The following is a 22,787-nucleotide window of genomic DNA, read 5'->3' on the forward strand; positions in this document are numbered from 1 at the left end:
AAGAGAGAAAGAGAAGGAGAAAGAGAGGAAGGAAGGAAGGAGGGAAGGAAAGAAAGAAGCCTGCCACAAACGTCTCTAGTGCCCTGCTGTAAAGGCAGCTTTGAGAACCGGCGCCGGGTGATGGGGAGAGCAGCCGGACTCCTCCAGCGGCAGTAAAAGCCCCAACTGCAAACGGCCGGTGAGCTGGGCGGCTCACCGACTTACTGCCCCCAGGCCCGGCGTGCCCGCCGCGGTGGTAGCGCAGGGGCCGGGGCACGGGACCCAGGAGCGCGGAGCCCACCACCGCGGCCGGAGGGGGACCGCACCTCGGGCCGTGGAGCACCGAGCGCGCCCTCCCGCCCTGGCCGCGGTGACCCAGCCGCGCCGACGCGCCAGGTGAGGGGGGGGGGCGGGGGCCGGCCGGGAGAGGGGGGCACCGCGCCGTCTAGGGGCGTCCGGGCCGCTCCCCTGGGGCGCTGCCTCCCCCGCGCCGACTTGGTCGCCGCCGGTTGCGCGGCGGAGGGCTGGGGGCGGAGAGGAGGCAGAGGCCGCCCGGGCCCAGGAGGGGCGCGCTGACTGCGCTCGGCGAGTCCGGAGTGGCCGGACGGCTGCGGCTGGAGCTGCGGCTGGGCCGGGCAGGGGGCAGGGGGCCGGGGTTCGGGGGCCGGAGGGAGGGTGGGAGGGCGGGGGCCAGGGCCAGGCGAGAGGACGGCGGGGCCGGTGGAGAGCCGCGGCTCAAGGAAAGATGAGACGGTGAGTGGGTGCCGGGGACGCGGAGTTGCTTGGCTTCTCTTGCAGGCTCTAGGGACAAAAGCCCGGGCTGGGGTTAGCGGAACCCTGGCCGCGCAGCTTTGGGGGGGCCTGAACCCCAGGGGGTGGCTGGACCTTGCTGGCGAGGATCCTGGGGAGGGAGTGTCGGGGTAGGAGAGACTCACAAAGCGATTGTAGGGAACAGGCGGGATCTGGGGGGACTGGAGGCAACTTTTGCCCAGAACTCTGGGATGACCAAGGAGAGAGGGATTGGGATCTGCGGTGGAGAGCTGCTTTGTCGCGATGGGCGGAGGCAAGTGAAGGTCTGCTGCTGGATGGTGGGGGGCGCGGGATTCAGAGAAGACCCCTTTCTACCCCCAAGTATCTGGCTAGCTGCGCTTCTGATTCTACTGTTTCAAGAGTGGGGCTCGCAAGTTTGAGCCGCGCAGAATCTCAGATTCCGATTTGGCTTTGGATCCCTCCCCGCCCGGAGTTTGGGGTATGGCGGTCTCTGTACCCCTAGAGATAGAGGCTGCAGGCGTTGGGAATGTTCTGAACCCCTGTTTCAACCCGCGTCCGGCAGGGCGGAGGCGCAGCTGAAATGTTTGCTGGTACATTCAATAACTTAGCGCTGGCAGTCATCACCTAACTGAAGCGCGGAGGACCTGGCTAACTCCCGCCACCGTCAGGAAATTAAAAGGCTGACAGGCTGTCCCTTCCAGGGTTGAGGTGTCCTGTTTGAAAGAGCTTCTGAAGTCGACCCGGCTTCCAGAGCCTGCGCATCTACCTTTCACGTAAAAGAGGGAACCGTGCCCGCAGCCTTTTAAGTTGGTAGACTTGCCCGGGGTTGGAAATACTCTCGGTTGGCCCTGCCCTGATCCCTAGAAGTCTTCCTTGTGCAGCTCTGAAGTAGCTTTCAAGATTCTAGAATGCGCGACTAGTCACTGCCAAACTAGGAACTAGGAAACGAGGCATACAAATGTGGATTCCTTTCAGTATAAGTATTTGTCAGCCATATTTCCCTTCATTCTAGAAATGTGTTAGTTGCAGATACTTATTTTCAAGTATGGGAGTGTTACTTTAAGCTTCCTAGTGTGGCTTAATTTAGGCGTTTGAGTTATGTCCCTGAGATTCTGACATTATCTGAGTTCAGCTGGGAGAGATCTAAGTGAAGTTCAGTTTCAGAGGGTTAAACTTTTGCCCTGAGAGCACTTGAATTCCTGCTTCCTGGTAGGATAGCAACAGAGTAGTTGGATTTGGGATAAATAAACCTCTAGAGCTGCCCATTGTTTTAACAGAAGGGCTATACCCCTGGTACCATTGCCCTCAATTGTGTAAATATTTGTTTGAATAAAGAGCTGAGTTCTTGGAAAAGTAACAGTTGTGTCTATTCACGATGCCCTTTTCATATCCTGCACTTAGTTCTTTAAAAGTGTTTCTTTTTCACCTTACATTTTTAATGTGGAAACGCAAACGTTATATGTACTTAAGAAACTGTAAAGTCCTGAAAATGTTTATAACGGGCATGTCCTTTAAAAGCCAGGGAGCGTTGAATTTCTGCTCTTCATTGACTAGTGTAGACTTCACCTCTGGAGACCTGGAGGTTTGCAAATCTCAGCCTTTCTGACCAGTAGGAAAATGAGATGTTTGGTTAAGAGGAGTGATCATTGCAGTTTGCAGGGGCTTCAGTCTGTCTCACGCGGCTGGTAGCTGCGGTTCTTTGGGCTGACGACTGACCGTAGGGGGTGTGTCTTGGATCCCTGTTTGAAATGGTGGAGGAAAGATACTAGGGAAATTGAGCTAAGAGTTTGCTAACCCCTATCTTAAAGAATCTAGACCAAAGCCAGAACTCATTAGCAACCTTTTCAGAAACATCTTATTTCCAGGCTTTTGCACAGGAGAGGGGAGAAAAAGCCAAAGTGATTAAAGCAACCACTGGTTTTCCTTCTTCTCTTAAAAGCCCCATTTTGTAAGCAAGAGTTGATTCTGGAGCGTATACTGGAGAAGATCCTGTGAAAAGAGCAGATGAGGTTATGACTTTGTGTGCTAATTCTCAACCCTTAGCAGGGAGTCCTGTTATGAATGATTTGTAACGGCGGTGCTTTGTACTTCTTTCAAGTAGAATACGTGTGCTTTATAAATCTATTAGGTCTTGGTGTACTTTACTTATTAACAGTGTAAATATCACCCATGTGAAACAAAAACAACTTTTAAGTGATGTGCAGTATTTTCAAGCTCTGATACCCATTATAGCAGTGGTTCTCAATTGAGGATGGGGGGAGATTTTGCCGCCCCCCCCCCCACCGGGGGGGCGGTTATTGGCCAATGTATGGAGACATTTTTGGCAGTTCCAGCTGGAGGTAGGGAACAGCCCCACCTGCCAACTGGGCTGCGTCTAGTGGGTCGAGGCCTCAGCTGCTGTGTAATATGCTACAAGACACAGAACACACTCAAAGAATTCTTCAGACCCTAAATCTAGAAAATTGCTCTAGAATAATACTCTAAAATACTAGAGTATTACCTCGTGGGCATATGTTAATAAGATTAAGGATCTTAGTCTAATTTGTATCCTCAAGAAACCAGTTGTGTTCTAGTTAAACACAAAGAGACCATGTCACAGAAGCCTTTTTTTCAGCACCAGATTCTTTTGCCCTTGGCATTAAGAGTCTTTAATATACCAAAGATGTGAAGGAACTTGAGTTCATTGACAACCCTGAGTTCACTTAAAAATTTCAGAATTTGGGAGAGTTAGAGCACAAGGGAGCCTCAGAGATCACCAAGTTCAACCTTCTTATTTTATAGATATGAAAACAGAGATGCCCCAGAGATTAGTGACTCATAAGGTCTCAAGTGAGTTTGTGGCAGATGTAGTTCTAGGTATAACCCAGAATTAGAGATTTTAGAAATTGATATTCAAGCCACTGTAATTTAAAAAAAAAAAAAAAAAAAGGAAAGAAAAAACTGGACCTGACCCTTTCTGAGAGTTTAGAGGTACCATTCTCCATGAGAAAATAAATAAGCCCTGTGACTGGGAAGAGTATCATTAGCCATGGTGACAGTGGGGCATATGCCTGGGTGTGCCTGCCCGAAGAAGGAGCTCATTCCGTTGTGTGACCTGTGACACTCCACGTCTGATGCCTACACCATCCTTCCCACGGCAAAGTGGGCAACAGATGGTTCCACAAACATAGCAGATGCTGCTTTTGAATCCAGGTACAAAACAGAACATTTGAGATTTTCCGTCCCTCCCTGCCTTATGGGTTAAGAGTACATGAATGGATAGAGTTGTCTTGGACAGAAGGGAAATGAGAGAGGCCTCCTGAGTATGGGGTTTAAAAGACACCTGGAATATAAGGAAATGAGCACACATGGTGGCAACTGTGGGGGAAATTCACAAGCTGATGAATGGCTATCTACGATAGCTGTGATTGCATAGGACTTGGGTTTGGAGCTCGGCTATCCTTTGGGCAAGTAAGACAAAACAATCCTGGGAATAAAAGGAAATCCTCTTCTCTGACTCCTTTGCCCATGATGCACTCACTTGCCTGGATAGCGCAGGACCTGCAAGTCAAATCTTCTAACTCCTGCGCCATTGTACTTTCTTATACCCCAGTCTCTACCATTCTGTCTGTTTCCCTAATGGGGAAGAACATTATAGTAGTATAAAGCTATTGTTAATTTCCTAAGAGAGTTTAAAAAGCAGGGCATTTGTGAATGGCTGTGTTTATAGAAAGGGGTTATTGCAGTGAGTTTTGAATTATCAGAAGAGTCATGTCCATATGGCCTGATCAATGACAAACATATGTACGCTTCCATTTACATTTCTGTGTTTAGCCATTAGGCCTGTGATTACGGATTCTAGTTCTCTGTACTAAGTGGTCCTGCCACAGTAGTTACAGTCCTCAAGTCTTGGAGGTTTGGGCATAGAGAAGACTTTTTTTGTATGCCTTTCTTGGTAGAGGTCAGAACTCTGAACTGTGCTGAGGTAAGTTCTCATCATTTTGAGAGCTAGCCAACGGGTGCACCTTTAGAAATGATTTGAAAGTGATGACTTTTTTGAGGGGTCTGCTCCCTGCAGGTGCCACACTAAAGAATGGTAGCAGCCTTCCCATAATCCTCCTTTTTACTTTTTTTTTTTCCAGAAGATGGGAGGCGAAGACATGAGTTGGCTTTGTTTTGTTTTTTAAAATAACTGTCAGCTGGAAATATTTATTGGCATTTGAGTAATGTGACCCTTGCCTTTTGAAAGTGAATCAGACCAAATATGGTAGCTCAGGTTGTCAGATCCCTTCAGGATAAAGAGTTAAACGAGAACTTGTCTCTGTCACACAGGATTTGAATCTTCTAGGGGTTAATTTACACACAGTTGTTTTCATGATATTTAGGGATGTTTCTTACATGTGGAAAAGAAGCTTTGTGCTGTATCTGCTTTAAAGGTAAGTTTGTTATCTATAGCAGCTAGTGGTCAATAATAGAAAAGAAACCCAGGTTTAAAAATCATTTTCTTGAGATGAGGTGGGAAAGCCAGGGATTGGAGAAGCTTGCTATACAAAGAAACAGATAAGTAAGATCTAGAGTAGCAAGCTAAGTTACATGGAAAAGTTTTTGAGAGGTTTTTTTACAAGAGATATTTGTTTAGTGTGTGGAAGTTGATTTATTAGACGAACTGCTTTTTCTTCCTTTACAAATTAAGGGGAAGGAAAAGTTTGTGCATGCCAATATTTAATATCGTTACCTCAAGCAGGGTCAGCCTTTTCTAAGACTTGCTGCTAAATCTGGAGTTCAGCAGAAGTTAGTGTTGATCATCTTAGAATACTTGGTTTGCACATTGTATGTGACTCCTCCAGATGGTGGTACGCTTGTGGAATTAGCATACGGAATAGCGAGATTTTTCCTAGATGCATTTCTTGACCACTATACTGCTAAAACAAGGACAGTTAAAAGCAAAGGAAAGTCTGCTCCTGCGTTCTTTTGACCAGTTCAGACCCAGCCTGAGTAGTGCTTCATAGCCAAGAGATACTCAGAGGAGACTGGGAAGTGATGTCTGGCTGCCACACTGCTTACGTCATCGCAGAAGTAGGTTTTCGAAAACAGCTTAAGATTTATTAAGGAAATGGCAAGCCATGGGAATGCAGAGCAAATATTTCTTATACATCATGCTGAATCAAATACCCATACCTCTGACCGGGCCCTTTTCGCACTATGCTATGCTGAAACAATTTACCATGCCCTTGCAATGTCATGGGCAGCAGCGCCGGTGCAGACTTTTCCCAATTAGGTAGCTGCCACCTTATCACTAAAACATGTTTCTGTTCTGTGGTCATTTCCATTTCCTGCATTGTATAACTGGCACTCCTGGGTTATTGAACCACTATCTCTGGGAGTCCAGAAGGTTCGAGCGGAAAGAATATCCAGTTCACCCTTAGCATTTTAAATACGGGAAGCCTCTGCTAAGACAAGGTGAAGACAGGCGAAGTGACTTACTCCAGCTCCTACTTCTGTTGGTGATTTTGGCAGAACCAGGACTAGGATGGGTCTCCTGACTCATACTCCTGGCAGCCTGTCCGGTGTTCTTTGTACTGGTTTGGCCGTTACAATAAAAATAACCTCCTAATGAAACCATTTCCTTTATTCGGTCTTTTGGCCAGAGTTATAAACAACAGCATTTATTAAATTGAATTTAGTTCGTTGATTATGGATCTCTGCTGGTGATTCAAATCCTTTATCTTTCCCTTCCAAGCAATAAGTGGTCTAAAGGTAGGCAGCAGTGTTTTCCAATACCCACTCTGCATAATCAGCCATTAAGTAATGAGGAGATGGTGTCATGACTGTTTTGTTTGGTTTACTTTATGGCATTTTTGAAATCCATCTGCCCAATTTTTGAGTTGAAGGGGAAAACACGACTATGGAAGTTGTGGTTACCTTGTGTTTGCTTCATCTCTCCTGAGCCTACTTATGCTCTATTTCCAGTTCATAAATTTTGGGTAAGAGAACGGGGAACGTAGTGTTTTGAGGTTTAGGGGAGGTTACTTTGGAAGATTAAAAGATGACTCTTAAGAGAGTGTATTTTGATCAGTAGACTGGAATGTGGACAGGGTGGTGGAAAGATCAGAGTTTGGTCCCATAGACTCTCAGCTTCCAATTCAAGGCCCTAGTGGAGGTTTCAGGACCAAAAGAGAGCATCTTTATCCCCATGTGATCCTAAGGTCAGTATTTTTCTTGCTTGAAATTGGCCTTGAGTTGAGGGATGCTTTTTCCTGGAGGACCCTCTGCTTCGGGAAGGGGATCTGAAGGAAGGTGCATGCACACACAGTCATGACCCCCAGCTTAGCTACCTCCTGACTCCCCCACTTCTCTGGCTTTATCTTCACTGTGGTGGTCACGTAACAGAGGAGGAGTCTTCCAGGTCCATAGTAAGAATCACCTCACCCAGGGATGAATTATACCAATGATCAGAAATAACAAACATCTGGAAACATTGGATTTCGGGGGGAAATTTCAGGAATCTTCATCTTGAGCTGAAACTGTTTTAGGATTCTATAAAGAACCCTGAAAATATGAGTCTATAATTTCCTATAACTCACTTTCAAAGAAGAAGTAACCTAATTTATCTACAAAGCATGTCAGTCTCTCTTAGCATAAATATATAAGGTGCACGTGCGTTTGTGTGTGTGTGTGTGTGTGTGTATGTGTTAAAGTTTTTTTGAGGCTCACATTCTTCAAGATATAACAAGTTTGGCAATTTTTGTGAATACTCCAAAAAGAAACGTTTTAACTTTCGAAGAGATGGTTTTTCTTTGGGCACACATAGTGGTGAAATTTAGTTATCGCACTAGCATTATCTTGCAAGTATTTTGAATATAACTGCCTGATACTTGCAATCTGGACAATGCATTTTTTTTTTTCAAATTTCCCCCATGTACTTAAAAAAATTAGCTTTTAGGAGCTTAATTCAATATGATAGAGGTTTAGTATTTCATGCTTAAAAAAATAAGCTAGGAGCCACTGATATGACCCCATCATGCTTTATAAAGTGAACCAGTATAATTTTTAAGTCAGTATATATTCATGTAATTTATTTGTATTGATTTTCAAAATGCATACATCTTACCTTTTAAATATTTTATTATGGAAAAATTTTAAGCATACACAAAATTTAACAGAATAATAGTGAAATCTCATGTACCTTCTTATGTGATCCTAATCTTGTTTCATCTGTAGACCTTACTTCTTCCCCCTAAAACATGGATTATTATAAAGCAGATTTTAAACACTGTACTATTTCATTCATAAATAATTTAAAATGTAACTCTAAGAGTAGGGTTTTTTTTAAAAAATAACTATATCATTAGTACACCTAAAAAAATAGCATTTACAATATCATCTATTTTCCAGTCAATGTTCAGATTCTCCGATTGTCTCATAAAATTTTTTAAATAATTGGACTGTTCAAAACAAGATCCAAAGAAGGCCAATGCATTACGTTTAATCGGTATGTCTCCCGAGTCTCTTTTAATCCAAAACAGCTTCCTCTCTTTCTTGTTCTTTTTTTTTTTTCCTTGCCATATGCTGGTTGAAGATACTGTTGGTTTTTGTTGTTGTTGTTATTGTTTGGTAGGCTTTCCTATATTCTAGATTTAAGTGATAGCATCTCTGTGGTGTTTATTATATTCCCTCGGTCTCATATTTTCTATAATCAGAGACAGCATGTTTTTAATTTGAGACCTTTCCTACCATGTCACTGGGTTGAACTTAATTTATAATATATGTATGTACGTGCTTGTTGGATTAATATTGTCTCTTTTTTAAAATATTGCTAAAGCTACTTTAATAATGGCATAAACACCAATGTGAGTCTAATTGACAAAAGTCACATCTTGAGGATTTAGGTATGAGTCAGGAATTTTGTTGGTGGGAATGGAATTTGAATGGCCCTTATGTGTTTTGACGTTGTTTCTGCTTTGTGGTCTCCCTCCAGCCTGCCTTCCTCACTGGCTGGAGAGAGCTATCACAGGAAACATGACGCCAAATTCCTTGGAGAGTCTAAAGAATATTTCAAAGTTCATACAAACAAGTCTTATTCAAGGGACTAGCACAAATTTTTTTTAAATCCCCATACTTGGTGTTTTACCCTCTTCGTTGAAGTCCTCTAAGATTTTTATTCCTATATAACGCTCTAGACTTATTTAAAAGTAGCCTGTGATACAGGAGATAAAGACCCTCATTTGAAGTACAGCTATTGCTGTTGGTTGTGATTACTTTTAGGAAACTTTGAGTTATTTTTTGGACAGAGCTTAGACTTGGTACAGTGAGAGATGACAGAGGGGATCGGTAATGTGGGGATAGACTCCTTTATTGTGATAGGAGGGAGCTGGAACTCTATAACTTTCCGCCTCACTTCTTCCCTCTGCATTAAATGTCCTCCTTATCCCCCATCGCTCACCACTCCCATCTGTGCTCTGTCCTCCCTGTAGGGGTATTTGATGCTTCTGTTCTTTCTTTAATGGTTTCCCTGACCTCTTTGCTTAGGTGACTCCAGAATATAATGTAGCAAAACCAAAGCAAACCAAGAGAGACACTGTGTGATCGGTGTCCTGAAAAGTCATGTCAGCCATTGGTCCTCACCTCTCTCCCCAGCCCGGCCGTGGGTCACCCCGACAGCCGGCCAGTTGCAAGGATGCCCTGAGTTACCTGGGTTCTGGAGAGCCTCCTCTGGCAGTCATGGAAAGCCTTCGTGCATTTCAGGCTGCCGTGGGCATGTGGGTAGCATGCGTCTGTCTGTGAGGGTGTGTGTGCGTGACTGCCCACAGTAAGATTTACAACCACCTGTGAATAGGTTCCATCTGCAAGGACAAAACAGCCTTCTTCCTCTGCCTTTCAGATACATTTATTCCTGTGCAATTTCTTTTTTTTTGGATCTTATGGAGAGATGGAAATATCCTCCTTGGAGATTATCAACCTATGTACATGCGTCTAATGGATACTAATGATTTTGTTCAAATAGGCAGATCTTTTTTTTTTTTTTTTTAAGATTTTATCTATTTATCTGAGAGAGAGAGAGCACAAGAGCGGGATAAGGGGCAGAGGGAGAAGCAGATTCCCCGCCTAGCAGAGAGCCCGACGCGGGTCTCGATCCCACATGACCTGAGCCGAAGGCAGACGCTTAACCGACTGAGCCACCCAGGTGCCCCAAAATAGGCAGACCTTTAAATGACAAAGAGCATGGTGCAAGGGAAGAGGAGTGGGAATCCATTGACTGCTGTCTTTATTTGCAAAAAGAACAAGAATGGTACAGGTCTACTAACAGAAGTGGTTTTCTTCTCTGCACTGGGATAGAAAACCTCGAGTGAGGAGCAAGAGTTTAAAGGAACAGAGTTTAGGAAGCGGGATGAGTGAGTGGGAGATGAGGAGATGAGTGTTGAGGCGATCATTTAGGGATGCTTGCAGAAACTGTGTGTGGGAGGTGATCTGTGGAGGAGGCAGGATCTGGGGATAGTTGCCGGGAGGAGGTGTTTGCCAGTGGGTGTAGGGCTGGGTGGAGAGGTGAGGCTTGTTTGCAGAGATGGAGGAGGCTGAGGAGGATTTAGTGATGAAAGGAAATATTTGTGCAAAAGGAGGGGATGTTTGTGAAAGGGAGAGCCTAGAGGACTGAAGGTTTCAATGAGGATGATGTTTGGATAACAGAGGATGGGGGAAATGGCTGCTTTTGGAGTCCTGAAATGAAAATATGGCTAGAGAAGGAAGTGGTTATTCCCGCGAAGCTTCTTGTTAGCCCTCCCCCCTGCCCCCCTCATCATGTTTTCTTGTTGGGATTAGTATGGTATTGTACAATGGAATTGTATCCATTGTTCTCCATTCTTAAGCTTGGGGTTTGAGGCTGAAATAGATTTCCTGGTTTTCCCTTTTTGTCCTCTAAAAGCTCCCCCTCAGGCCCCATCTGCTGCCACAGGAATACCCCTCCTCCCCAGAATTCCTGTAAAGAATGGCACTGCTTTTGAGGGACTGCTCTAAGCTGGTGTCTGAATTCAATTACGTGTCATCAGTGCGTGCTTTATTTATAACCTCGCCATATTGTAGACATCAGCGCTGAAAGAGACCAGCCCCTGGACCACCAGTGTTCTGGGAGAGCTCTGAACACCAGCGTCAGCCACCGTCTGGGACAGCAAAAGCGCCCAGAGCCAGCCCCTCAGCTCCAAGGGCCCCTGTAGGGCACAGTGGAGACTCAAACTTTTTTATGAAGTGGAAATTTTAACCGATACCCTCCTGATCTTGGAGGGTATTATTTTTTTCTGAGTTGGCTTCTGTAATCTACATCCTCACCTCTTCCCAGCTGTATGAAACAGTCTCCCCTCTCCCATCACCTGCTGTGCTCCGCCAGTCCTCCTCTGATTAATCCCCTCTGTTCTGGGTGACCCTAAGAAGTGTCGGTGCATGGCAAGGTCAAATGACAAGTAATGCATCATATAGTTTAGGACTCCTCCAAACTCTTTTGGGGTTTCTGGATAACTGCATTTGTATGGGCCAGACTGTAAGTCCTTCTCCCTTAACACAACATAACGCAATGCAGCACAGTGCAATACAACATAACACACGCTTTGCGTTAATTTGTTTCATAAAACTTTCCTCTCTGGGTGTGTTTTCAGCATCTTGAAACCAAGATCCCTACATCTCAGGCCACTGCAGTGCTGTAAATTCCCTGTTGGTGACACAGTTTGAATGGGATCAGCTTTGTTGTGTTGTTACTGAGTGTACGGAGTGCTGGAGAACTCTTTTAAAACAGATGCCAGAACTGTGGTTCAAAGAGGAAAGGAGTTACAAAGAAACTCATCAACATGATCCTCGAGATAGTTTTTCAAGTAATTTTCTTCTCTAGGGAAAAAGCGCTGTGAGTTTCTGTGCAATCTTCCAGAGATCTCTTCATGACTTCTGGCATTTTCTAATTGACAGTGAGCTGATGTACATTTCAGGTGATAAAATAACAAGAGCTCTGGGGGGATTAAATTTATGGATTGGAAAGTAAGCCCAAACATTTCAGCACACATTAACTTCTTTCCTGTTTAGACTTCCCGGTGTTGTCTTTTCTCTCAGATGGGCACCAGATGACTTCTCCCCTTCTCCACGCCCATTCTGTGGATACGCATGTAATACAACGGAGTTGCTCAAGCCCTCGGGACTCTTTTGCTTCCATAATAACAATGCAGTCGTTTTATAATTTCCCTGAGACTTCTTTTTGTTTACATAAGATGTGTAGGAAACCCAAAATAAACACACCAGTGTAGACCCAGAAGCCAGGCTGGAAACGGAGTCATCCTTGTCTGCCTCCCCTCTTACACATGTTAACGCAGATCTCCCCCCACTACTGCCCTCCCTCTCCTTTGCCGCTTTGGCAACACCTTCCTTTTACCTGCACCATCCTAGCTCTTCCTCATCTTAAACTCAGCTGCAGTCTCTGATGCATTCTATCTGCAGTGTTCCCATCCCAACACTCCTTCCCTCATTTCCTCATTAAACCCAGACTCTTCCAACTGTGTTTTCCACCCTTCCGCCTGCTTGCTCACCCTTTCATCTTCCTTCAAAGTACGTACTGGTTACCATTCTCCATTCTCTTGTGCTTTCCCCCATTTCTTAGACTCCACTTGTGTGATCTCACCTGCAATGAAAAGAATATTCTGGAAGTAGGAAAGGAGAAAGGCATCATGCCATGATTGTCACTCCTGGGGTCAGCAAGGGCACCAGCTGATTCTTTACCTTTTGAGTTGAATTGGTTGGTGGGATTAAGAGATATCAAGTTGAGACAGGTATACGGATGCACTCAGCTAGGGCGGGTGAACTAAGCTTCAGGAAAATGAGTCAGTTCCATATTTGTATTTGATGATAAATTTTTACATGTACAGCCTTTTACATATCTTTAAGAGACCCAGTGAGTTTGAACTGAAAAACTGGGGTATCAAACATGAATATTCCTTCAAATATTCTCTGGAATGTCCGTATGTCCAAATCATGCTTAAATTTCCCCTACAAGTATGTACATATGGGGGAGTAATGTTACATGTTTCTCAGATGTGGCTTCTTTGCAAATGTCCTGCTTGTCTCTTCCCTGGAGTCTGTAAAGCCGATCTTTCAGCAACTACTACGTTGCAATATTTTGGTATTGCATTTTGTTTGGCCAACCAAACTGCTTCGGTAATTATACTTTTTGATTTTTAGAAAAGCATGTGTGAGGGTATCAAGTGTTACCATCCTATAAGGTAGTAAGAAACCAGTAGGAGTTTGATACTCTCTCGTTTTATTTGCCCAAATGAAGAGGGAAGAGAATTTGTTAGTATTTTATTTGGGTGATTAAGTAACATTTGCAACTGCAAACAAGTTCAAATATAGTAATATATTTCATCATCTAAAATGACATCATTATCTTATATGGCTGAGTCAAAAATTAAACTTTTTTCACACCAAAATAGAATTTATTTGCTTTATACATAGTGACCTGACCAATTTTATTAGGAGAAAACAGAAAAACTATACTCTTTAAGAAAATTAAACTTCTAAATATCCATTTTTTGACATGAGGTGTTAAGCCCTTCAACTCTGTGCTGTTAACGGAGTAAATATTTAAAATGCAGTGTTTGGGTTCACCGTTTAATTTTTGACTTCTACTTAATCACGTGTGCTCTGGCTTGCTTTCTGGATTGCTGTCTCTGCACATTGTGGGAATTCTTCTTCTAACTTAGCTCTGTTTCCCATTTTGTATACATTATCTTAAAACCAAATTCTCTCCACAAACTGACTTTAATTCTCTTCTTGTCTATTCTAATATCTCACGGATTTCCTCTTGTAGCCTTGTCTAAGATATCCTAAATGGTTGGAAGATTGCTTTCCAATTCAAACCACTCTTAGGGTAGGCAAATGGCTGGGACCCTTGAGGGTGTATCTTACATGGTGGTAGAGATGGGAAAGGATTTCGATCACTATGAGAGAGAAATGCATGATTATTTTTTTTTAAGATTTTATTTATTTATTCATGAGAGACAGAGAGAGAGAGCGAGCGAGAGCGAGAGAAGCAGAGGGAGAAGCAGGCTCCCAAGGAGCAGGGAGCCCGATGTGGGACTCGATCCCAGGACCCTGGGATCATGACCTGAGCCGAAGGCAGACGCTTAACCGTCTGAGCCACTCAGGTGCCCGAGAAATGCATGATTATTAAATACAGTTCATCCCAGCAGATTTACATGCTAGACTTTTTTCAAAAAGGACCGTAATAAAGAAAATAACCATTTTTTTTTCCTTACACAATTTTTGTTGTTAATTCTGTCAGAGACAGGACATTTGCTGCATGTGCTAGTAGTCTAATGGGCTTGGGGATTTCTTTATACCCTTAAAATCACAGAATTTTAGGTGTAGAAGTGGCCTTATCCTACCATTAGATAGTACTCATCAGATTCCCTTTCCTTCAATGGGACTTAACTTTATTGTCATTTCTTTCCACTATGATTTCCACAGACTCCCACTCTCTCACTGGGTTAGTCCCCTCCATGCCCCTTTACCTATGTGTCAGTCAGTTCTCTATTAAGGCACGTGTCACACTGTATGGCAATCATTTGTTCATATGAATGTCTTTCCCTTTGGATTGTAAGCTGTGTAAAGGCAGGAAGTGGAATATGACCACATACTTCCCAGCGCCCAGCTGAAAGCCTAGTTTATGGTAAGAACTTAAGGAAGATTAACACCTTCATAGTAGCAAACAACTCCCAAATCTCAGTGGCTTAAGACAATCTTGGGTTGGCAAGGGTCCTGTTTCATGGTGTCCTCACTGAGGGGTATAGGCTAAGAAAGTCTGCATAAACTTGGATGCATGCTAGTCATCTTGGCGGGGGCTGGAAAGAGTGAATCATGCCCCAGTTCTTCATGTTTCGGCTTGGAACTGACATGTCACTTTCTCTCATTGTTCCTTGATCAAAGCAAGAGATGTAGCCATACCCAATGTCATAGGGGTGTACAAGAGCAACACCTCTGTGTTTCTGAGAGGAGGAGGTCAGGAACGTTAGCGAGCCCCACTAATACCTAAATCAATATCTGATGCACAGTGGGCACCTATGAACCATTTAATGAATAAAGTACCTAGAATTTTCTGTTGGATTTTAAATTTTTCCATACAATAATTAGAACCACTTCAAGTATGTATCCTGTTAACTACATTTTTTAGAAGATGAGGATGCTAATATTACTGTACAAGCTGTGTTCAGCAGACTTCTGGGAATTTTTTTGTAACCGCTTTGTTCACTTTACTCATATTAGGGGAGGCGTTGTGTTTGATTTTGTAGTTTTTCAGATGATTAGAGTACGGAATGGGTATATTTGCACAATTAACATTTTGCCTGAGTCATTAAGAAGAGTTGGGAAAAAAAGTCGTCAGATATTTACATATTAAGTTAGTCTGACCAAGAACCTTTTTTAGAAGAGTTATTATCTGGCTCAACACAGTTGGACAAAAGCTTAGGAAACATGAGAACGTAATCAACTTAAACATGAAGTATTTCTGAGAACACTTAAGTTCTACTTTCTTAGCAAATTTCAATTATACAATAGTGTTTTCAACTACAGTGTAGTCACCATGTTTTATATTAGATCCTCAGACATCCGTCTTGTAGCTGAAAGTCTGTACCCTTTTACCAACTCATTTACAACTTGAATGTTCTCTCTTTCTCTCTCTCTCTTTCTTTCACACACACACACGTGTTTGAGGTGATGGATGTGTTAACTAACCAGATGGTGAGAATCCATTCACAACATATATGTACATCAAATTACATCAAATTACCACAATGTCCATTTTAAATATCTTGCAATCTTATCTGTCAATCATACCTCAGTAAAGCTGAAATAAAATAAATGCAAATTTTTATTTTTATAAAAGATTTTATTTATTTATTCATGAGATACAGAGAGAGAGAGGGGCAGAGGGAGAGGCAGGCTCCCAAGGAGCAGGGAGCCCGATGCAGGACTCGATCCCAGGACCCTGGGACCATGACCCGAGCCGAAGACAGACGCCCAACCATCTGAGCTACCCAGGCGCCCAATAAATGCAAATTTTTAAAAAGAGAAGTATTGCCACATCTGAGCTACCCAGGCGCCCAATAAATGCAAATTTTTAAAAAGAGAAGTATTGCCACAGATTATACTCTAGTATTTTACACTGTCTTCCCCCCCTTAACTGTCAAAGCAACTCAGATAGAGTGCATAAAATATGGAAAATACAAACTAGTATGAGAGGTGAATTAAAAATCACTGGTAATACCTCCACCCAGATAAAACCACTACTGACTTTTTGGCATGATTTCTTCCATTCCATTGTTCTTGTTCTTGGTGTAGAATAGGCATATAGACAAAGCAAGAGAAGATATTGGTTCATAATAGGGGGGTAGTGGTGGAAATGGCAAGAAATGATCAGATTGAGACTATGTTTTAGGGACAATGTTGATAAGATTTATTGATGGATAAAATGAGGAAGGAAGTGATAGATGAGGGATAGGATTGAGAGAGGAGACATTGATTGGGGATATCAATGATGACTCCCAGGATTTTGACCTGAGTGTCTGTGTGTAATCAGTGTGTTTGGGTGGGTGTACATATAAGAAAACTGTACTCATTTATATATGACTTTTAAAATTTACTGAACATTATATGAATGCACTTTTTAGGCTAGAAATTATACTTCAAAATAATTATTTTAAATGAGTGTGTAATATTCACCCATATGAAGTATTATAGCTTATTTAACTTTTTCCCTATTGTTAGGCATTTAGGGTATTTGCCCCTCTTAATAAATAACACTGTAATGTCCTCAGGGCCCACTTATTTCCTTGTTTCTTCAATTTGAAAATATTTAACTTGAGGGAATTGGCCAAGGTTTGCTGGAATTTGAGCATGGCAGACCAAACAGAGATGAAGTTAGTTGAGAAGAGAGGGGATCATGACTGGAGGTCATCTTGGTTTCAGTCCTCCAAGGGGGCAGAGGGACGTATGTCTCAAACCAGGCTTGCGTTGCTTTAAAGATCATAGCTGGTGGTCATAAACAGTTGCTGAAAGGGACATTTGGCTTAGGGGCAGAGATGGCATGGTCCCTGAAGATTGAAAGACCTGACAAAAGCCAGATTGCAGGACCAGATTCCAGCTGGGAGGCAGTTCTAAAGGAGAATCTCATTTTTTTTTCTTGAGGTCTACTCCAAAAGATAATCATGCTTTTTATCCACCAGGGCAGGGATTTGGGTTGGAGGATAGGGAACCCAAAGCAGAGCTTACTGGGGGAAGCTGAACTTTACAAGATGATGGGTACTTAGCCCATCACTAGGATTTAAACACCCAGACTGTTTCTTGGCCCCAGCCTGGATAAGAAGCAGTTCCCTACTCTACTGTCTGAATCTGCTCAGGAAATCTGCAAAGCTGAGCATGCAAGGCGAAGTCCCCGATCTCTGGCTAGGACTCAGTGGGGGAAGGCTGTGACAGAAATTGAAAACTAGTGTTCATTGAGTGTCTCACCAGTGGGTCCATGGGAGTCAGAAGAGGCTGGAGATGAGATGAAATACTACATCTACCCCTCTTCCTTAAACCTGTGGCCTAGTTACGGAAGCAAGCCCGTCATAAAATTGGTTACTCACCATGAATGACTCTGTTGATATAGAGACCAGGGATGTAATACCTAGTGTCTGAGGAGCCTGAGGTGTTGGACCATCTCAGCATTGCATGAGTTCAATGTGAATGTTTAAACTGTGTCTTTGTTTTGGTGATAATCTGCAAAATACATATTTTTTTCAGTTACAAATATAAGCCTTCTCATTTGCAGAGATAATTTGTATTTAAAGTACATTTTCATAACCTAAAACTTATTTTCTTAAGTTAATGGAATTCAAGCAAGAGTGTGAGATCAAGGATGAGCATGATTCATTTAGGGTGCCTGGAACTTGAAGGATACTCCAGTTTCAGGTTTTAAATACTGCCTCCTGACCCTGAGATGGCAGTAGTTTGGGGAACCCTCTTTTCTCTGTTTCCTCGATTACCTGCCTTTTCTGATGGGTGCATGAGCTTTATGAAATCTTTCTTGAGAAGGTAACTCTCATAGCCCCCTTTAAAGAGTCATCTTCTGACCCTCATGTTACTGATCAGTGTCTAATGTGAAACTCTCTGTGTGTGCCAGAATGTGAATTTTATCTCTGCAGGACTTGACTTCTGAGCAGTTAATGATTCTAGCAGAGACATCCAAAGGAGGGTGCATTGCATCTCCACATTGGGTGTTTGCGTGGTACTCAGGAAGCAGGTGGTCCACCAAGGACTGGAACACTAAAGGGAAATTGTCTCTTTTATGGCCGAACCTCACCTGTACTTTGTTAGAGATTTGTTCTTCTCAAATATCATCCATGGCCTCTTGAGTTATTTTTCTTTTGTACAAAAAGCATCCCAGATCAGTGTTCTTTTTTTTTTTTTTAAGATTTTATTTATTTATTTGAGAGAGAGAGAGAAAGCACAAGCAGGGGGAGCAGCGGAGGGAGAGAGTGAAGCAGACTCCTCGTTGAGCGGGGAGCTTGATGTGGGGCTCGATTCCAGGATCCTGGGATCATGACCTGAGCCGAAGGCAGACGCTCAACCGACTGAGCCACCCAGGTGCCCCCCAGATCAGTGTTCTTTATGGTTCTTCATTTTGCAGTAGTTTTACCAGATTTATTACTAAAACAGAGTTTGTGCTTGTTAATTACATCAGGTCGGACTTCAAGGCTATTTGTTCAGATGTAGGCTGACAAGTCCTTGCTCTTTTTCAATCTTCTTTGCTAAGTAAGATTTTCTCTTTTTTCCTTTACAGATTCCAACAAGATCATGGCGGAGCATTGCCACACGCAGAAGCAGCTCGATTTACAAAATGGTAGCTTAGAGGCAAGCTTGGTGGCAAATTCCCTTGAGGACGATTCCCCAAACATGATGGAGAGCCTGAGCCCGAAGAAATATTCTTCCAGCCTGAGATTTAAAGCCAATGGAGACTATTCTGGCTCTTATTTAACCCTCTCACAACCTGTGGCTCCTAAGAGAAGCCCTTCCCCTCTGGGAACCAGTGTCAGGAGCAGCCCCTCCCTGGCCAAAATCCAGGGAAGCAAGCAGTTCTCCTGTGATGGGACTGACAAAAATATTTCCATGAAACCGCCCACCCCTCTACTCAGCACTTCCCCCTCCCTCAGTGGGTACCCACTTGGGAGAGGGGACTTCGACCATTATACTGGCCGGGACAGTGAAAGGTCCTTGAGGCTCGCAGAGAAGCCTCCCTACTCCAAATATAGCTCAAGGAATAAATCCCACGACAATGTCTACTTTCTCGGGGGGCTGGAAGGCCGGAAGGTGTCCGGCTCGCTCCTGGCCATGTGGAACGGAAGTCCCCTGAGTGACACGGGCCCCTCTCCCATCAGCAGATCGGGGGCAGCAAGCATGCCTTCAAGCCCAAAGCAAGCCAGGAAAATGAGCATCCAGGACAACCTGACCCTTCAGCCCAAGTTGAGCCAACACAAGGAGCCGGCATCTGAAAACATGGGTTTAAGAACTAGGAAGTATTCGGGCAGCAGCCTGAGTCACATGGGAGCCTACAGCCGCTCTCTCCCCAGGTTACACAGGGCCACCGACAACCAGCTGACACCCCTCAGTTTGCCTCCCAGAAACTCTCTGGGCAGTTCCAAACGAACAAAACTGGGGGAAAAGGATCTACCTCATAGCATCATAGACAATGACAATTACCTGAATTTTTCTTCTTTGAGCTCAGGGGCTTTACCCTATAAACCCTCAGCGTCTGAGGGCCATCCTTACGTCAGTTCCACCCTCAGTGTCCCTGCCAGTCCGCGAGTGGCTCGCAAGATGCTTCTGGCCTCCACCTCCTCCTGTACCTCCGATGACCTTGACAGGGCTTCCTACTCTGGGCCTGGCCCAGGTCACTCGTTTCCTCCCGGGGAGCCGGACAGAGTGTTTGCCGCCAGGAGGAACTTCTCTTGTGGATCTGTCGAGTTTGATGATGCAGATTTGGACAGCCTCAGACAGGCCTCAGGAACTCCCCAGCCCATCCTTCGGGAAAGGAAAAGCAGCATCAGCTCCATTTCAGGCCGCGATGACCTGATGGATTATCACCGGCGGCAGAGGGAGGAGAGACTCAGGGAGCAGGAGATGGAGCGACTGGTAATCTTCTTCATCTGACTTGACCTCACTCTTCCCTTGAGCAGCTTCTTGGAGACGCACTCCAAGGATATGTGTGGGCCTGTAGGATGTCCAAGGGCACCAGCCACTGCTGTGCCTTTCTAGAATTCTGCTGTCCTTCCCTTTCTCGTGCCCTATTATTGGTCACGTGTGGGTACTTGAAGGCCTACCTGTAGCTAGTGTTATGTTAAGTTGCTCTGCAGCGTCTTCTTGATAAACCTAACCAAGTAGTTGTGAATTTTACTGAATTTCTTATAAGTCCTACAAACTTTTCTTTAAGACTGTGAGTAAACACTGATTTATATTACCGATGCCATCAAATGAGCATGTGCGTGGTCTGATAGGAATAATCGGTGAAATCATGACTCATTGGGAATTAGGCAGTAAACTTTTTGGTAGAGCAAGTGGTCTGGAAAGTTGAAAGGTCGGCTAAATGTTGCTCAACCTTTTTCCTGCAAGGTACACATACACCACCCCCATACGCCTTTCAGTGATGTCTCCTAGTACATAGTGACACCCAACTACACATTCAGAAAAGTTTTTTGAGTTGTCTTTTTCTATTGAAAATGGATTTATGCTTATTGTGGGAAATACTGAAAATAGTAAGAAAGGAGGAAACATCTCTTGAGAGTCCCATTAAGGAATGAGGACAAACTACTGCATTCTTATTCTTTTTTTCTTTTAAGCATAGACTTTTTTGTCCATGTGTTTTTTAGGAAGAACAGGGTCAGAGATTATTTTAATTCATTAATGGTGAGTTGTTCCTTGATGAGGGATGCAGCAAGATGATAAAGCTGATCTACAAAAGTATAAGAGTATCAAAAGTATTTTCATTGCTAAAAGAAAGTGTACTGGAATAAGATTTCTGAATCACATACCAAGCTGAGTAATGCCCCACAGGATAATAAAATTATAACCTTTGGATTCAAATGGACAGAAACCGTTTGCACCTATCCAGGACAAAATTTGATTGGAGTTTTAGAAACAGCATCATTTGCATCACTAGTAATTTTTGATAAGTAAATATCTATCCTTACAGATATCCTAATCAGTAATAGTGAATGAAAACGAATGTGCATACCCTTAGAGAATTCTATATTCCTTGGGTGGGTCTGTTAGATGGTGCTCCAGTATGACAATTTCCTTTGTTATCGTAAATAATCTCCAGAGATTTTTCATGGTCACAAAAAGGTATTGTATTTGGGCTTGATCCATTGACATAAGTTCAGGAGAAGTTTTAATTAGCATATGAAAAAGCTTTCTTGTATGTGGGATAGCAAATCTGGCTCCATAGTGTGCTGCACAACTCTTACTTTTTTTTATTATAGTATAATTGACACAGTGTTACATGAGGTACGTTAGTTTCAGGCATACAACATAGTGATTCTGCATATCTATGCCTTAGGCTATGCTCCCTGCGAGCGTGGCTCCCATCTGTCACCTTACAACTACTGACTATATCCCCTGTGCTGTACCGTTCATCCTGGAGCAACTATTATTAGTGAAGCCAGAAAGTTAACCTCTATTGGATAATTTATTAAGGAATCTAGGAGAGCATTTCAATGGCTTCCTTCACTCGTCAGTGATCTTCCTGAGATGCTATTATTTCCTCTTCTGTTCCAAGGGCAGGAAACCAACCTCGAAAATCACCTCCAGGTTTCATCTTTACACTTTTAAGTGTGGTGAATTTCTCATTCCTCCAGTTTCCCCAAATCTGCTAAAGTTCCCGACAATCCAGGAAGTGACCTTCCTTACTGCCTGTAAAGTCAGCGCCTTGTAAGTCACAAGCAGGTCTTGGTTCAACTTCTTGGGAGAACTTTGTGGGTATTGGCTCCAAATATGAAGTTAGAACCCTTTTTTGCTTCATGATGGGCTTTATGATATTCGATGAAATGAGGCTTATGTTTAAGTATGATGCTCTGGGTTTGGCCTCTGTTGCTTAGTCTATTTGCCTAGTGACCTCCCAGTAAAAGGGAAGATAGATTCTTACTGAGCCCTATGCAAGTAATGTTTTTGCATTTAAAAAATACAGTGACTTAGAAAAAATATTTCTTCCTGAATTCTGAGGGACCAAGGAGAACAAGCTACCCTTGAAAGAATGTTTCATTTAGTTTGCAAAATCAGAGTCAGCTAAATTGAGGGTTAGAGATAGATGGAGACGAATGCTAAAGGTGTTCCCCATTTAGACAGTGGAACATTATACATAATGCCAATGATTTTCCACAATACATACGGAAATTAGATTTCCAGTATCAGTTCGATGAGTTCTGTATAATTCTTATTCCTTTGCATCTTGGGTCATTAATTTGATTTCATGAAGTCATCTATTTGTGGACTAAAAGAAGTCCTCAGAATCTGATTTAGCCACCTCATACTGTCTCATGCTTGCCTATGCGGTGGCACCTCAGAAGCCTCTACTCACAAGATTGAAGAAAGAGTATCTGGTAAAGTTGTTTCCACCAGGCCCTGAGACTCTTTCTTTGTTAAAGGCATATTGTGGTCTATAACTTACAGCAGAATGTCTAGGCAAACCTGAGAGGAAAGCAGAGACCTCTTGGTGAGGATAAGAGTAAGTGGCTGTGATTAATTTGTGGTTAAGTTCATGAACAGTAATCAGCAAGAAGGAGAGTTAAAATCCTCTGTCAGGGCGTGGGACATTGGTCTTATTTAATCAGTGTTTCCCCAGAGGGTAAGAACGTTTCACAGAGAGTGAGGACATTTCACATACTCAGGACCTTTGTGTAAAGTACACCATCTCTGGACTTTATTTATATTATAATATTTTACCCATACAAAATTAGCCTAGGGAAGGCTGAGCTTCTCATCTGATTTGATAAATCTTCCTA

General features: G+C 43.3%; 1 protein-coding gene across 17 annotated transcripts in view; it reads left to right on the forward strand.

Annotated features, from left to right (window-relative positions):
- The first annotated feature begins 204 nt into the window (after positions 1–204).
- PHLDB2 (pleckstrin homology like domain family B member 2) overlaps positions 205–22,787 on the forward strand; it is a 107,951-nt gene continuing 85,368 nt past the window's right edge. For 12 of the 17 annotated variants that reach the window (XM_064588302.1, XM_064588343.1, XM_064588391.1 and 9 more), the window contains exons 1-2: positions 5,015–5,165; positions 18,575–19,923. In XM_064588302.1, the coding sequence (XP_064444372.1) occupies positions 5,117–5,165; positions 18,575–19,923 (1,398 nt within the window). In that variant the 5' untranslated portion in view covers positions 5,015–5,116. Of the gene's footprint in view, positions 376–582; positions 733–5,013; positions 5,166–18,574; positions 19,924–22,787 lie in introns of those variants that run through there. The other 5 variants (XM_064588558.1, XM_064588642.1, XM_064588688.1 and 2 more) reach the window with 3 other exon arrangements.

The sequence above is a fragment of the Mirounga angustirostris genome, unplaced genomic scaffold (genome assembly GCF_029215605.1).
Source record: "Mirounga angustirostris isolate CCGP_5_RB_7025 unplaced genomic scaffold, mMirAng1.0.hap1 SCAF_1, whole genome shotgun sequence".
Taxonomy (NCBI): Eukaryota; Metazoa; Chordata; class Mammalia; order Carnivora; family Phocidae; genus Mirounga; species Mirounga angustirostris.